We start from the raw sequence: 17,792 nt of genomic DNA on the forward strand, positions 1-17,792 counted from the left end.
ACAAAATTAAACTTCTTATAGAGGCCCCCCTGAGAAACAGGAATATTTCTAGGAAATAGGAACATTTCCCCTAAGGCCAGCGTAGTAGTGGTAGCTATAATAATGAACAATCCACAGGGAAGATGGACCTCAAGGAAAGGGAAGGGAAGCTCAAAGGATTAGCTCCTATCCCTTTCCACATGGAGATTCTCCTTCCCTTGGCAACCTTAAAGGATGTGGGCTTGGTTTTACTAACAGTCTAACGGTTTTCCTTATAGTTTTATGAAGTTTGCATAAGGAAAATAAAATCAAGTGATCCCTGGTCAGACCATATTGATGGATGCCATATATTCAATTTTTAAAAAGATTTTATTAATTTATTTGACAGAGAGAAAGACCACAGAGCACAAGCAGTAGGAGCAGCAGAGGGAGAGGGAGAAACAGACTCCCCTGTGAGTAGGGAGCCCAGTGACATGGGGCTCCATCCCAGGACCCTGGGATCATGACCTGAACTGAAGGCAGACGCCTAGTTGACTGAGCGGCCCAGGCACCCTGATGCCATATATTAATTAATTAATACATTAATTAATGACACGCATCAATGGCATATAGATAATGCAATGAGCATTGGGGAAGGATTTGTGATATTGGAATGATACTGAAAATACATGTTTGAGTGAAATGATAGTGAATAGATGTTTCGGAGCAAAGTAATCAAATTCTCTCTTACTTTCATTCTCAGGATGCGATACAGCAAGTATAACAAATGTTCTGTACATAGACAGGAACACTTACATTGCCTATTTTCTGGCATCCTTAATTGTGTGTAGATACACATGCCACAGAACGCAGTGGAGACAGAGGTGTAGCATAGGGAAATAAAACATGTTTTAATAGTCATTGTCCTTGGAGAGCAATTTGGTCAATGTTAGGATGCTCATATCTCACAGTCCAGCAATCCCTCTCCCAGGTGCAGACACTTGGGAAATGTGTATAAGAGGAGACATGTATCAGAATGGACATGGCAATGTTGTTTGTAATGATTGAAAAGAGAGAGAGAGATGTTTACCCACAAGAGGACAGATATATGACTGATGGTATATTAATGCAACTGTGGTGCCCGAGCAATTCCTTCAGGAGGGAAAAATGAATGAACTACAACTATGCACATACATGCTGGTGACCTGCCCCCCTACAAACTGTTGAGTGAAAAGAACAAGTTGCAGAACATCCATACACTTAGAGTGCATACATTTAGGCACCAAATTACTGTAATAAAAATATAAATAACAGCATGAGATGATAAATACCAAATTCAGGATAGATACTACTTCTGGGAGGGGAGTGAAGGAGATGATTGAGGGAGGTACACAGGGGCTCCAACTCTATCAGCAGTTTCATTTCTTAAGCTGAGTGATACATATATAGGTCTGTACTCTGTGTGTGTTTCTGTGTACCTGAAATAAGTCATGATAAAACATTTTTACAAATCAGTCATCTTCCATAAAATGCAACTCTGCTTGGAAAATACCTTAATGGAAATCTTTGAAACTTCCATAGACTCCTAGACATGCCTGGAACAGAGCTTGTAAACCTGAGCACAAGCCTTGCCTGATGAGCTCATTGGGTTTCTCCATCAAAAGGCTTATTTACCCTCTTGTGATTCTATCAAGACTCCCTACATGAAAACATTAGTCCGTAAGGTAAAAGAAACTCTACAGCAATCTGGATAAGTGTTTTTCTTAAAGGAAATGTGCCCATGTTAAAGTAGGTGGTTTTATTGTTCATGGTGGTTCATTTGTTTGATAGAGAAAAAGCTCCCAGGAGCAGAGCAAAGGAACACATATATTTTCACTGATAGAACTTGCTACCTTTGGGCGCCTTGGGGTTCAAGGTCTGAAAGTTATAGCAAAGGTCTAAACAGAATCTAAAATCAAGTTGAAAAACACTCCCCTATGGTTCTTAAAAGAGGTGCCATACTTCAGACTAATCTCATAAGGGGGCTTACAGTAATTGTTCGAGCACTATGGGACATGGATCTTGCATAGAGTCTTTGAGTCTTCTCCATGGCTCCTTGCTTATCTCTGCATCCAAAGAGAACCTAAAACCTACTGCCATCTGGCTCATCCTTCATTCTTCTTCCTGATGAACTTTATCACCTGTATATCATATCAGAATACCAAAAACCACAAGATGGATTGGGGAGGCATTTGGATTAGTGAAAGGAGTAAATGTGGGATTTGTGGTCAAACAAGAGTTCAGATCCCAGCTCTATACCTTTAATGGCTGTGGAACTTTCTTGGAAAAGCTACCTATATTGAGCCTCAGTTTTCTCAGCTCTAAAATGGGGAGGAAGGGAGCCTGGGTGGCTCAGGTAATCAAGCATGTGCCTTTGGCTCAGGTCATGATCTCAGGGTCCTGGGATTGAGCCTGACATTAGACTCCCTGCTCAGTGGGGAGTCTGCTTCTCCCTCTGCCCTTCCTCTCTGCTTGTGATCTCTCTCTCATTCTCACTCTCAAATATTTTTTTAAATATATAAAAAATAAAAATAAATAAGTAAAATAAAATGGGGATGAAAACACCTAACTCACGTGCCAATTATAGTGGCTGGAACTCAGCAGATGACATCATCATCCCCTTCATTCTGGAGCCCAGTCAACACCAGTGTCCACATAGCTCCTGCTACAGGAGAGCCCTGCCACTCTGCCTGAGATGAAGGCCACCTGGTCCTATGCAATCAGCATTTACACATCTATAGGTGAATATTTACTTTCTATGGTAAGGCACATACAGAACATGAAGCAGATAACAGAGTTAGCAGGAATGAGCTAACTCTGCATTTAGCCAAACTTCTCATCTATTTGAGACAAGCCATAGGGCTTAATCCTTAGATGATGGTTTTGTCTTTTCAAAAGCCATCTGTTGAACACTTGTGTGAATGACCTGTGTAGCAGGTGTGATGCGTGTACAAGAGGTAATGGACATGGCAGTGGAGACATGGGAAAAAGACATAAGCCTGCCCCTCAAATCAAGGAAGGATTTATGGAAGAAGTGACATTTGAGTCAACTCTGGGACTATGGAATTTCCAGGTGAACAAGAGTGGAATCTAGGCATGAGACTCAGCATGTCAAAGGCATGGAGGCCTGGCAAGCCATGGGTATTTAATGAAGCATCAGTAATACTAGAGCATAACATTCCAGAAGGCGGTGGTAGCAGCAGAGACTGAATCAGTAGGCAGGGACTACTCACAAAGGACCTGAGTGCCACACTGAGGGCAGAATTTTATTTTCCATAGGCAATGGGATATGGGAGCAGCTAGAGGAAAATTTGGAAAGAAAACTTACATGATTAGATTAAATGGACCAGAAGCCCAGCTAGGAGCCTAAGAATCCAGTCAGAAGATGGCCACTTGCACCAGCACTGTGACCCTGTGGATGAAGAGGAAGGAAGACACACAAGATAGAGTGGACATGGAAAATGATGAGATATGAAAAGTAAGGGAAGAGGAGAGGGGTGCAAATTCTGGATGGGCCTGGATAGAGAGGTCTGTCACTCAGTGAGATAAGGGACACACAGAGAGAGTAGCGGCTTCAGGGGGCATAACAAGGGGTCAAACATGTCTCTGGGATATATCCAGGAGGGGATGAAAACAACAACAACGAAAGTAACACAACGACTTGGGTGTGTATCCATGAAACCTGAGAGTGGTATAGACCAGGGGCAGATTTTCTGGAGGCCTCACATAACACCAGTCAGCAAGGCAAGAACTTGGACCCAGTTATCTGGGGAGGGTGGAGGGAGATGCTCCCTCAGCTGAGCATACCTTCACACAGAGTGCCTTGGTATCTGCAGCAATGAGCTTAAAAAAACCCCACTGGAATGCAATTAAAAAATAGAGAAAGATCTGAAACAACACGTGGAATGGAAGAGAAGGAGACAGAAATTCAAGATCAGTGTTAAATTGACTGGGAAGAAAGTGTGGAAAACAATCAAGTGAACTGCTTGGACCTTCTGTGTCCCCTGTGTCCACACGTGCCCCCTGACCTGACCCTACGTCCCTCCCGCACAATGGGAACACTGAGCTAATTCATTCTTTGTGTGTGATCATCAGCTCTCACTACAGAGGTCAAAGCTCTCTGGGCATTCATCCGACCAAATATGCTCCTACCAGAGGTCCCAAGCTGTGCCAAAATCCTGACGACAGAAAAGCACTGGGAGGGAAGACTACATGGTCAAAAGAGGCTATTAGGAGAGCAATTGCAACTTACCAGTATTAGACGAATCCCAGCTTTATGGGTTCTTTGCTTGTACCAATAAATCAGGTAAAGCTGGCCTGTCTGACACAGTAGCCAACTAACCGTGTGTGTCTACTAAGCACTTGAAATGTAGCCAGTTCGGACTGAGATGTACTATAAGCACAAAATGCACACTGGACTTTGAAGACAGTATGAAACAAAGAGAATGTAAAAATATCTCATTCATAGTTTTTATATCGATTACATGAGGAGATGATCATGATGGACATATATGGCTACATAAAATACATTATTAAAATTACTTATACCTGTGTCTTTTAATTTTTTAACCTGGCTACCAGAAAATTTTATATGTGGCTCCATTGTCGTTTGAATTATATTTCTATTGGCCAGCACTGAGTTAGAGAGTTTAAATATCCTTCATTCCTCAGCATATACTATGCATATGCTCAGGAACATACTATGCTTCCTTGTCTTATTTATCCCCAAATTGAAAACAAAGCAACTTTGAGTAAATGTTAATATCTTTTTGATCTACACAGGACAGACATGCCCAAGAGCTCTGCCCCAGAGGTCCCAATGATTTACTCCACCTACGAAGTAAAGACTTGCTTCATAGCTTGTACGGTAATACCTAAATCGTGCTCTGTTCCTATCACATACGGTGGCATTGGAATCAACCTCAGAAGCATCTGTTTTGCAAGTGAATGACAGCCACACACACACACACACAGACACACACACAACCATGTGTGCATGGGTGCATGCAGGTACCCTAAATATTCATCTTTCACCAAGAATCTGTACAGAGACTAAATAATAGTAGAAAGTACAGGTTCCTGCTTGAGGTGATTCTAGTTCTCAATGCTAATTGTTGAAGTGAGGACTTTGGTCTTTGTATAATTTCATAGTTTCCTATACTGTTTTCTAAACTGGTTTACCTGGTGTTAAATAGAGTGTTTTACTTTGAAATCTTGGGAGAAATGACTACATTTAGGTTTCTTCATTTAGGAAATTTGTCCAGGTTCACGCTCTTTGTGTAAAATAAAGGAAATCTTCCAAGACTAAATAGGATCCTCCTTCAGGCACTTTTATTCCTTTGAAGACACTCGGTTATTACCATTAACGTAATTCCCTTTGAATATCAATGCAAAGTTAATTTACCCAATTGCTATCATCTTCTTGTATTAAAAGCATCACAGTTAGTGAAAAGGAATGTGGCCTTTGGAAAAATCATTTTCTCCTGCTCCTAGAGGGTGCACTCTGACTTGTTTTCAAGGGAAAGCGATTGGGTTGCTTTGTCTTGTTTGCGGACCCTTCAACACTTCTTCTTTTGTTTGTACAATGTTGACAGAAGGAAATGTTTATTGCCTGACACTCGATATGAGCACTTAATAAATCCTCACTGGATGAATAAGTAAATGACACAGAAGAAAGGCTGGACGACTTTTTTCTTCCCAATAGCTTTGCTGCTCAGAGTTCTCTTCCTCCCCAGCTTGGGATGTAGCAAACAGATCTGACCAGAACATGGACAGAATTACCACAAATGAATCACCTCTCCAATGTTTTATACATCAGAAATCCTCCAAAATCCTCATGTCACCCCCTCACCTCCCTCAGTTACATTAGGCTTTACCCACCACATTCCTATTCCAGTTTAATTATACAGCATGAGGTCAGTGGCTTAGGGACTCTCATCTGCCTTCTTTTTACCAACTGGATATCTCCCCCTGCCAGTGCAGCTTGGCCTCTTAGCCCCTGGGACTAGCTATCCAGGGCCCAGCTGCTAAAGCTAGTGGCCCATGTACCTTCTCATTCCACAGGGCATCCAGACGGCTCCCATAGTGACTTCATAAAATCTTTTGGGCCAACAGGATTTATGTTGGCACATGACAGAAAGGGCTTTAAACCAACCATGGCTTTGAAAGGCCAACAGTTACCAAGCTGCCACTTGTGGTCTGTTCCTGGCTCTTTTATCTTCCTTCTGGGGCGTGGAGCAAACCTTGGGCCCTGAATTTGCCCAGACCTAGTCTTCGAGGGCCTCAATTCATGGGAAACAGAAGAACTATTTCATCTGGGGAGGCCCAGAAGGGGCCTCCCTGTGTTGCTGCCTGTCCCCAGTCCTCCTCGCCCTGGTAGACTGAAACTAAGGTAGTGAAGATCGCATGAGATGATAAGTGCTCAACTTTACAAGATCCAAGCACAAAAGAGATTGTTGTTTTACTAAGATGTCAGTTAAGAGATGATAAAACCAAGGACGAATGGAGGAAAGTGATTTTCTTGAGGTCCTAGAGAGGAACCATTTAGCTTACGCTGAGTCTACAGTCCTTCCTTCTAAACAACCTACCTACCATAATTACTTGTCATGAAAGCCTTTATTATAATGAGAGCTGATTCGTACTACAGAGGCATCTATTTTATTCTGAGCTCTCTGAGTTGTACCTTGCCATACGAGGACCCCACTTCACAGGGATCTTGCAGGGGGAGGAACTCTTTCTGCATCTCAGCTAACCGCATCATCTTGAAAATAGATTGCCTGCTTTCCCTACTTGTACTCATGACAATGTCAACTCATTCCAAACATTTGTTACGAAACTGGTATTTCTACATATATCCATTTATATATTTGCTCATACATTCACACTAGTAAGAGCTAACATTTGTTATGATGTACCAAGACCTTTTAGGCATTAACATATTTACTTCTTATAGCAACCTTGGATATAGGTCCTATTATTTTTTAAGATTTATTTATTTACTTTAGAAAGAATTCTCATTGAGAGAGAGTAAGAGAGAGGGCAAGTGGGGGGAGGGGCAGAGGGAGAGAATCTCCAGCAGACTCTCTGCTGAGCACAGAGGCCCGAACCCACAACCCTGAGACCATGACCTGAGTTGAAATCGAGAGACAGATCCTTAACTGACTGAGCCACCCTATAGGTCCTATTATTGTATGCATTTACATATGACGAAACTGAGATTCTGGAGAGCAGCACCCCAGGAAGCGGCAGAGCTAAATTTTTGAGCCCAGGCAGTCTCTTAGGATAAGCTGTGGTGCCTTACACATCTCCTTTCCACATTAACCCAATGCATTGTTTTGTGCTCCTTCCCTTCCTCTTCACAGTTCACATCTGCCTTGAAAGGGGTTGTCTGAAAATGAATAAAGTTGTTTCCTGTTTGCACACAACTGAGTTCAATGGTTCAATAAATGCATTACAGTAGCTCTTTGTAAAGGAATGTGATGCATGCCTCATAAACAAACCTATTTCTGGTTTTATTGGCTTTATGGTAAAAATCATGGCATCATAAAAACATGGAATGTCTTAAAGGCTCCTGGTTTCACAAGGTGGATCATCCCTACCTGTCTCAGAGGCCTCCAGATTAGAAACCATATCAACCTTTCTCAGGAAAACATTTTGATGTCAAGAAACAGTGTGATGAATTCAATCTAAACCTGTCATGCTTCAGCTCCTACAGGTCTCCTCTTATTTAAGCCTCCATTAAGATAAAGGATAGCCTGTCATTAGCTGGTGAATAATCTTGTGGATATTTAATGTGTTTGAAAGTAATTGTCAAGCCCTTCTTAGCCTTCCCTGCTCAGGCTTACCATTCTTTAGTACCTAATGATTCCTAGTTCACAAAGCTCCTTAAAAGGGAGACTCCAGTGTTTTATCAGAATCCACGTATCAAATAGGTGGAACACAATGGATCATTTCAGGCACTACTCTCCATGGAGTCCTGGCCAAGTTTCAAACAGATTTAGCATAATTCTAAATGACTGTAAGGGTTTCATGTACTCTATGATAATTAGCCAGAGAACCTTTGACTGTACTCTTTCGATTCTTTCTTTTGCTTATCTACATTGTCTGTAATTTTAGATTTTTTGCGCCTTATAACTGTATCTAATGTGCTCCCCAAATTGCAGTGCGGTGAAGGAGGATAATTCTTGAACTAACTCAAGCCACGTGTGGCACTTACCATGGAAACACAAGAGCTGAACTCACAGGACACAATTCTGATGTTCATTTCAAATGCTCATTCTTCTCTCAGCCTTCAGTTCCCTGTAAATGTCCCTTTCATAAATGGATAATCCTTTCAGAAGACTGCCTTTAGAAAACAACTTTATGCCACAAATCTGAAGTCATTCCTTTGAGAAAGTAATTGAAGTGCAATAAAGAAAGTCATGACAGCTTTGTGGCCACAGTAAGGGAGGTTCAGACAGATAATAAGCATCTTCTCTGGGGAGTTAGCTAATTGTAAATGGAGAACAGATATTAAAGACAATAGTATCACACTATCCTAACTAAAAAAGCTTACCTAGCACACAAAATAGTTACTGAATTGTCAAGTTAAATTTTGGAAAAGTCAATACTCCAGTCTTTTTAGAGAGGTTAATTTAGGTCCACTCGCCATTTACTGTGCAAGCATTTAATAAATAAACAAACAAACATCTGTAACCCTGATATAAAGATGAATCTCTAGTTCCTCAAAAAATTAAAAATAGAATTCTCAAAAGACCAGGAATTCCACTTTTGGGCACTTATCTGAAGGAAATGAAATCACCAACAAAGATATCTGAGCCCCCATATTCACTGCAGCATTACTTACAATACCCAAGTGTCCATTGACAGATGAATAGATAAAGAAATTGTGTTTATATACAACAGAATATTATTCAGCTATAAAAAAGAAGACTCTAGCATTTACAACAACATGGATGGACCTTAAGGGCATTATGCTAAGTGGAAGAAGTCAGACAGAGAAAGACAAATGCTGCATGATCTCACTTAGATGTGGAATCTAACAAATGAAAACCAGACAAGAAAACCAAATATAATAAAAGAGATCAGATTTATGGTTGCCAGAGGCAAGGATGGGGGTGAGGAAATTGGAGGAAGGTGGTCAAAAGGTACAAACTTCCAGTTATAAGATCAGTTAAGTCCATCAGTGCGGATGGAAGGTACAGCATGGCGAGCATAGCTAACACTGCTGTATGGTATATTCGAAAGTTGCTAAGAGAGTAAATCCTAAAAGTTCTGATCATCACAAGGAAAGAGATTTTTTTTTTGTAACTGTAAGAAGAGGAGGATGTTAAATAAACTTATGTGGCTTTGTATATTTTGGCCTTATACGGTGCCTAATGTCAATTATATCCAAATAAAACCAAAAGAGAAAAAGATGGACGACTAACCAAGCCAGCTTCCCCTCCCTGCCCCCACTCCCCTCCCTCCTTCTCCTGTCTCCTTTCCTGTTCTCTCTCTTTTTTCTCCCCCTTCCTTTTTCATTCTTTTCTGATGCTGCTGGGGTGGATCCAGAACACACTCCATACAGAGTACAGACTTGTCTTGATTGCACGTGGCCTTAGCCAGGTGCTCACTGCAAATTCTGTGGCAGGCATTGGCAAGCAGGAATCACTAGAAGCTGAAAATGAGGGGGGGCGGGTTCTTGCCAGCCTCGTTCACTAGAGGCAATGCACAGAGGATTAAAGAGAATTAAAGGTTGGTGGATTAAAAATTGAATCAGAAAAGGACACATTTTTAAAAGTACATAAAGATGATTAATTATAAAATTCTTTCCTTTGCCCTCACAGGAGAAACGACTCAAACAGCATCTCTCTTTTTTCCTTTTTTCTTTCCCCCTGCCTCTGCAAACATCATTTGTTATGGTTAGAATCCTGAGGCCTGTGTCTTGGCCTGCCAGGAGGCCAGTCAGAAGTATATCCATCAGCCTAGAGACTCTCTAGATTGCATTATATATAAAAGAAAGAATAAGTAGTGTGCCCAAGTGAATCCAGCCAAGAGCCAAGAGCTGTGCTAAGCCCGTGTATCACTGACAACACACTGCCTGTGACATGGGGAGGCCAGCTGCCGCCCTGTCTGCCTCTAGGTACATCAAGTGTGGCCACCACCCAGGAGACAGAGTGTGCTCAGGTGCCCCCTTTGCAACTGCCTTAATTTTCACACTCGTGAACATTTTGCCCACCCTGTTTTGCCACTTCCAGTTAATCTCATGCATATTTATGTGCCAATTATGCAAATCCCCAGATAAAAATGCATTAAGCACCCATGATTTAGACTGGTTAAGTCTATTACATGGCATAATGAAATTACTGCATGATGTCCAATTTACCTCAACACTTGCTTTAAACTGTCAGTAAGTTATTAAGTAACCATAACACACCAAAATTTAGCTCTAGGAGGCTTTCTTTGTCCAACCCATCATGAGACCATGAAATCAGAAACTTCAAGCCGAATCCTTACTAAAGGAGGAGAATATTCTAGAATAGGCTTAATGAGGCATAATGTGGGATAAAGTTTAAAAATGACAACACATTGTCACTGATATAAGTCTTCGGGTAAATTTTTAAAAATCACTGGGTAATTTCAACACAGACACAGCAATTTAGGTAATAAAGCTGAGTCTCACCAATGGGATCTCATTTCTTAATCAGGTCCTGTTCCCTGAGTATGATTATACTATAGGTTGCCAAATTAAATGTAATTTGAATCTTCAATGTGGAAATATAAGTTTCCAGCAACAGAAATAAAGAGATTAAAGAATCCACAGAAGCAACTCAACACACGTTGACACACATATACCCTGAAATCTAAAACCTAAAGGGTTTGAATGAGAGTCTGTTTCTTATGAGATTTTATGTTTGAGCTTTGGTGGAACCCAAACTCCCATAGGTTTGATGTTCAATAAATGGTATGATGGTTAAGGAACAAGCCATGCTGTGAATTAAATGATAAATATAATATATGAGCGGTCTGACCCCCTGACATCTATTTCTCCCCTACTACAGCATGCCATTTTAATCGGCCCACCATGTGATTTATGCAGCGCCTGGGTCCTGATCCATTTGCATAGGGAACTCCCCTCCAAGTCTATGAGAATTGTACTCGTAAGGTTATGAGCTCAGATCCACTGATCCGATGGAAGCCCGAAGAGTGCACGATACCAGGATAGCGTGTCTGAGGCAGCAATTTCAAAAGCTAGCCAAATAAACAGATTACAATGCCATCCCCTAAGGCATTCATACACCACCCTGTTAATAAAAGGTGCCATTTGCCATTTTCTTTGCAGTGGTATAAGATAGATGAACTGGTAACTGCTGTTTCCACAGCCCCTTGGATTGAGATTGCTGCCTGTAAGCATCCCGACTTCAGCTACATACTCTGTGAGAGCAAACAGGTCATAGAGGGGATCTCTCAGGAGATCAGACAGACAGACAGCCAAAGAGCTGGAATTAGAACCTCTGGTAACAAACATCTCTTGGGGTGATCCTTCTGGTGAATGACTATCAGAAGACAGGGAGATCGGGAATTCTCCCAAAGGATAGGATGCTTTCATGCTTTGACCCTAGTTCCAACCGTCTCTTAAAACATTGTGGTCATGCTCATTAACTAGCAAGAAAAAAATGTTCAACAAAAGAGTCTGTTTGTGTTGGAATCACTGAGTAGAGCATCAAAGAGATGAGGTAAATCAAAGGCTTACTCTATTGGCTTTAACTATGCTGTGTAGTTACAGAGGCAATTTCCCCCTGATTTTTTTTTTGGAAATTTCTAAATAAAGAAAGTACTATTTCTAGTATTATTTAGAACTTTTGGAGTCATATGTGCATGCAGCAAATACCAAATAGACTCCCCATCATCTGAGCTTTTAGTGGAAAGCCCCAGCTCCAAGTCATCCCTTTCTCAAGTGAAAAAGCAAACTCCAGCCAAGGAGAACAAGTTCGTTCCCAGAGCCTCTGGGAGACTGTAAGCAGTTCCCTGGGAGCGACTCTAAATGTTTCAGGACCAAGTTCAAGATGTCAGGCGAGTCTGGCGCTCTGGACTCTTTTCTCCAGGTCTGGGATCTCTCTGAGAACACACTGGTTTCCAGAATGCATTAACCTACTTTCCACAGAGGATTCCCTGACCCTCTTGCTCTGAAGAAGAGGAGGAGGAAAGAGGATATATTTCAAGCAGGAGCTGGGCATGCTCTGCTTTAAACGCGTTACTCCTCCTGCTAAACAGCGATGCAGCCAGAGAAATCGGTACTTCCTGCAACGAACAGCTCCAAGGGTTGCAACAGCCTCCAAGAAGAATGATTGGAAATCCTGCTAAAATATGGCTGTCTAATCAAGCGAGAGGAGAACTCATTTACTAGGATTCCCATTGTCCACACTGACAGATGGTTCTCTCCCCGCACCCCGCCCCGCTTTCCCCTTGCACAGCTCGCGCTGCCTTTGAGGCTAGCCTATTCTCTGGCAGATCCAGTTGCCTTCGCCAGCCTTAGTTCTGAAACAAGACAAAAGCTCCGCGAGCCTCCCCTCCCGTTCACAGAGGCTCGGGGCACCTCCGCTGCGGGCTCTGCGCGTCCGAGCAGAATCAAAAGAAATCGAGGTCCCCTCTCCTTACCTTCGTCCTCATTGGAGACAGGAGCCCTTCCATTTTGGTGGAATCCTCATGCCAGGTCCCCTCCTCTCCAAGTTACCCAGTCTGCGGGCTCTCCTTAAGCATCCCGCGGGAAGAGAGCCACGCGGGGAGCCCCCGCGTGTCCCCGCGCCCGGGCGGCGCCGCCTCGGTCCCCCGGTCTAACTTGAATCTCCAGCGCCTGCAAAGCGCTGATCCTGGAGAAGCCCGCTCCCTTCCTCGCCCTCTTCCCTCTCCTGCTTCTCTCTCTCCCGAGCTCTCTCCTCCCTCCTTTGCCTCCCTCTCTTTCCATCATCTGCCTAGAGCTCCCCGTGTACCGTGCTCACTTGACAAATGATCCCTGTCTTGGGTACCGCATTTGAGCCAAGAAAAGTGATCTGAACCAAACCACAGGGGCGGCTCGCCCAGGAAAGGAGGAGAGGCGGGCTGAGCTGTGCTGGGGCATCCCCAGCTCCCGGCTCTCGGCTCCCGGGGTTCAGCTGTGCAGTTGCTCTCTCCGGAGCTGACTGCTGAAGGCACTGCTAGAGCGACCCATTCATTGCTCGGTTAAGACACAGGACCCCGAGAGCGGTGGCTCCAGTTGCCACCATTACTCAGCTGTTTTTCTGGTCTGTGTTGGGAAAACTGAAAAAGAAATCTCACCTCTCAGATATTTCTAAATACTCATTTGTTTAGCCCAGTTGTTGACACAGCATCTGGAGAGTGGAGTGGATTTTATTTTATTTCTCTGTCTGACCAGATGTTTAGAAGTACATAAGCAGAGTCTTTTCTTAGGAAAAGTTTCAAAACTGATTTATAGGCTCAGTTCCTAACAGCTGAGCATAAAATAGCGTGTGTTCTGTCTAGGACTCCAGATAAACCAGGATTGACTGTTTCATTCAGCATTGCCGGTCACTTGTAAAAAGTGGACAGTAAGGAAATATTGCAAAGACTTGGGTCACACGGCATTATGAAGTTGAGAAGAAAAGAAAAGATTTTTTTTTAAATTTTTATTTATTTATGATAGTCACACACAGAGAGAGAGAGAGAGAGAGAGAGAGAGAGGCAGAGACACAGGCAGAGGGAGAAGCAGGCTCATGCACCGGGAGCCCGATGTGGGATTCAATCCCGGGTCTCCAGGATCGTGCCCTGGGCCAAAGGCAGGCGCTAAACCGCTGCGCCACCCAGGGACTCAAAAAAAAAAAAAAAAAAAAAAAAGGTTTTATGGAACTTCCTTACACTTGAGGAATTCTCTATGTGGAAATAATTCAATATCCCTACTTCAGCTGGTGAGTCCTGTAGCTAAGAACATCTGTTCCATTACAAAGGTGTTCTACATTATATACATGACACACACACAATATGCGAATTCATCAATGATATTTAAGGCTGACATCCTGTGTCCCCGGATCCTTGCATGGAACTTGTCCCTCTCTATCTGCTCCATTTACGCCTGACTCCCAAGACCTCTTCAAGGTGGGCAATCTACACCTGTCCTCCAGATGGTGTCACAGGATGGCCCAATTCTTAACCCTTGATTAACTCAAGCTTTCTCTAGTTCATACAACTGCATTCTAAAGAACTTCCGATTCTACACCAACTACATTACCCTGATTCATCTCCTTGGCTAGTTCCTAGTTTTCGGTTCTTAACCTTTTTCTCCTATACCTTAGGTGCGTATCTGCAATCTCGTCCTCACTTTACCAGCTGCTTACCTCCTTTGACCAGACTCTTAACACGCTGACAAATTCTCAATGGCTCCGACATATTGAGTGCAACACTCTGCCCTTATGTAAAAGGTCTCTGCCATTTCTGGGGGGCCTCTGGACCTCATTACCAGCTTAACCATTACATTTTCTTATTCAGTGTCCTAGTGTTTGGGGGTCCCGCAATTGTTTCTTTTCTTTATCCAGTCATTCACTAAATAGATATGATGCACCTCCTAAGTGTGCCAGGACATTTCAGTTTCAGGTGACACAGTGGAGAATAGAGAAAGCCTTTGTTCCCATGCCCTTAGACCTGCTACAGAATTTAACCAATTCATCAAGCTCTTCCATCTGTCATCTCATTTTTTATTTCAACCTCTACCCTTGTTATTGTGTTTCTCTACAGGGCTGTAAACCCTACCAAGAGATTTCCCTTCCACTATAGCTTTGCTCTCTTTTGACCCTTCCCCTAAGTGGGTATCCATTATTAACTTTCTCTGAGGTGATTAAAAACTAATTTATTCATGAAAATCCCATTTCTTGACCTCTGTCTTTAATTTTATTTTCTCTTCTCTTGCTCAGCCCTCCCTCTATCCTTTCAAAGGATATTTATTTTGGGGGTAGGGAAGGAAATCATCTTGTGTTTTCAAGGTATCATTCCTCTTCTGCCCCACTTACTAGCCCTGGACATTTAGACAGGCTTGCTACCCTGGCAACTGTGGAGACATCACTCATCCCAAGTGCCATGTTCAGCTTTCATCTTGTTGGACTATTCCTGATTTGAGCAAGATATAGCTGTTATTTGCTTTTTACTTTTGGCAACTCTTCCCTGGGCCATTCTGTTCTAGTCTTTGTCCCTTCCTAATCCCAGAGACATTCTCACCAAAATTACCAATCAGGATCACTCCTCTAGAGTTTTCTCCTTGCTCTTTTTTTGTCTTTGGCACAACAGACCACCCCCTGCCTCTTGTCACTCTGACCCTGAATTTTAGTTATAGTGGTAGAACAGAGTGGGATGGTGTCGGTTAAAAAAAATTAGACAGGTTTAAGACCATTTGGCTTCTGATGAATTCCAAACATAGTTCCTAGAACTAGAACCGCCTTCCTGAGCTAGAGGAAGAGCCTTTAGCAAAGAATTTTGAATATCCTATATCTTCATACCACATAAGGAAAGTGTAGCTTTTCTGGTTGTTTCAATTCCAGTCTACTTAGCCCCCAGAGTCATGTTTTCACCATGTTTTTATAGTGGTCTGTGAGACATCTGACTAAACCAAAGCCCTGGGAATCAACAGGACCCAGAACCATATTAGGATCTTGAAATTATGCTGATGGTGATGATAAAGATGAAGATGACAACAGTTGTTAAACACTTACCTTGTACGAGGCATGCACTAAGAGATTTTCAGGGATTAGCTCTCTCCTATGAGGGAGATATCATCCTTATTGCTATTTTGCAGAAGATTTGGCTAATTTGCACACAATGGACCTACATTTAGCTCAGGGTGGCCACTACTAGTGAGAACACCCTTTTCTTCTCACCTCTTCCACCAACATATAAAGAGTTAAATGCATATTTAATGACCTGATCTTTATTAGTCAGGAACTTCAAACGAAGCATTTGAAAGTATTATTTTAGACCATTATGTTAACATTTATTACCTCTTTCACTTATGGTACCTCATTCACCCATGTGCATTGACCATCTATCTCTTATCTATGTAAGACACTTATCAAACATAAGTCTTGTGTTATTTAAACAGTTATTTATAAAATGGGAACATGCCAGTTATTATTATCATTTCCAGGTCCTTTAACTACTGATCATTCCATCTTTTACAGCTAAAGTAGTTAGATTTATTTAGTGATGGAAGAGGGCAGGAGGGGAGGTGGTAGTGGTGGGTGGGCTTAGGAAATACTCTAACCTACTCAACAGATGTGTTATGTCAGCGAACAATAATTATCAGATCATTAGGCGTTCTAACACTGTTGAGAATGATCTATGTTGCCAAAATATTCAGAAGTAGGAACACTCATTCACATTTCTATATACCAAATTTCTTTATATTGGGGTGCTCTCTGCTTGCAACTTCATGTTTCAAGAGAGTCCCTTCAGCTTCACAAAGGGCAGAATTTACAATCTGGGATTAACTCAGCCTTGGAAGAAAAAGTCAATGAATATCAAATATATAGAAACTGGTGAAATATCAATTAAGTTTGCACCACGGGGGAAGGGAGTCTTAGCTGCAATCCAACTCAACAAATTTCCACTGCGTGGTGGGGGCTTCTGGCCTACAGAGGGAATGGCCCTTTACCAAGCAACCTCTCTTAGCAAATCCCCTTGTCCTTTGAGCCATTCTTCTTCCCCATTTTGACGTTAAAAAAAAAAAAGAAGAAGAAGAATGAATGGGTGAACTTCATAATAAACCTCTCTAGACCAGGAGCATTTGGAATTGTCATAAAGGCCATTAGATAGGGCATGGTCAGAGGCTCAGATTTCCCATCTCTCTTGCCTGGAAACACTGACCCTTTCTTCCTCACATCTCATCATCCTCAAGGTTAATTTCTTTAGGCCCCATGTAGTCTCTGGGGACCACAGCCAGTTGCACAATTAAGGTTCATTATCTGAGGATTGGGTTGTCTTGCTTCATAAACGGTTTTCGATTCATTAAGGTAAGAGGATTGTGACCCGACAACCACTTAGGTCTTTTCCCCTGTGACTCATGACTCTTTATTTCCTATTGGGAAACATCCTCATTAAGACTTAGGTTTTGGGGTGATAAAGGACTGAAAAGACCTTATTCCTGGTTTGATTACAGGTATCTTGGGCAACACTAAGGGAGTTACTTATCTAAGGCAATAAATCTCCACCTCTTCTCCATCTCCCCTGCCTTTGTCCCTCATCCTAGGCCATACGTATTTGTTTTCCTTTATAATGTAACTATCAAAACATATCACAGAGAACGTTTTCACTTACTATGTGCTAAACTAAAGCATTCAATCAAAATTGTGATCCAATTTCCCAATGCTTGAATTTTTTGTATCTGTGTATTGATAAGCATTCTATAAATTATTACAAAACAAATTACATAGTCCCTGACATTCTTTCAAAGGGTTCTCACATGTGTTATCTTTTTAAAACCTCATAACAATCTTGTTAGGTGTAGCAGGTATTAATTTCCATTTTGTGAGGGTAGGGAGGTGAATAGGAAGAAAGTAACATTTACTGAACACCTAACTTTGTTCCAGCCTTGAGCTAAGTACTTCAAAGTGCCATCTCATTTCATTTTCAAAGGTATATTATTGTTTTAGTGGAGAAGGGCAGAAAGAGAGGGAGAGAGAGAGAACCTCAAGTAGGATCCATGCCCCAGCACAGAGCCCAATGCAAGGCTCGACCCCATGACCCCGAGATCATGACCTGAGCCAAAATCAAGAGTCAGACACTTAACCGACTGAGCC

The 17,792-nt window shown here is 42.2% G+C and overlaps 1 protein-coding gene across 2 annotated transcripts in view; it reads right to left on the reverse strand.

Annotated features, from left to right (window-relative positions):
• Window positions 1-17,792, reverse strand: part of FRMD4A (FERM domain containing 4A) — a 616,236-nt gene that overhangs the window by 446,863 nt on the left and 151,581 nt on the right. The window contains exon 1 of one of the 2 annotated variants that reach the window (XM_055331822.1): window positions 12,637-13,107. The exons of the other annotated variant lie outside the window; for it this stretch is intronic. Coding sequence (XP_055187797.1) covers window positions 12,637-12,669 — 33 coding nt within the window. The 5' untranslated portion in view covers window positions 12,670-13,107. Of the gene's footprint in view, window positions 1-12,636; window positions 13,108-17,792 lie in introns of those variants that run through there. 2 annotated transcript variants of the gene reach the window in all.

This window comes from Nyctereutes procyonoides, unplaced genomic scaffold (genome assembly GCF_905146905.1).
Source record: "Nyctereutes procyonoides isolate TBG_1078 unplaced genomic scaffold, NYPRO_anot_genome, whole genome shotgun sequence".
Lineage (NCBI taxonomy): Eukaryota > Metazoa > Chordata > Mammalia > Carnivora > Canidae > Nyctereutes > Nyctereutes procyonoides.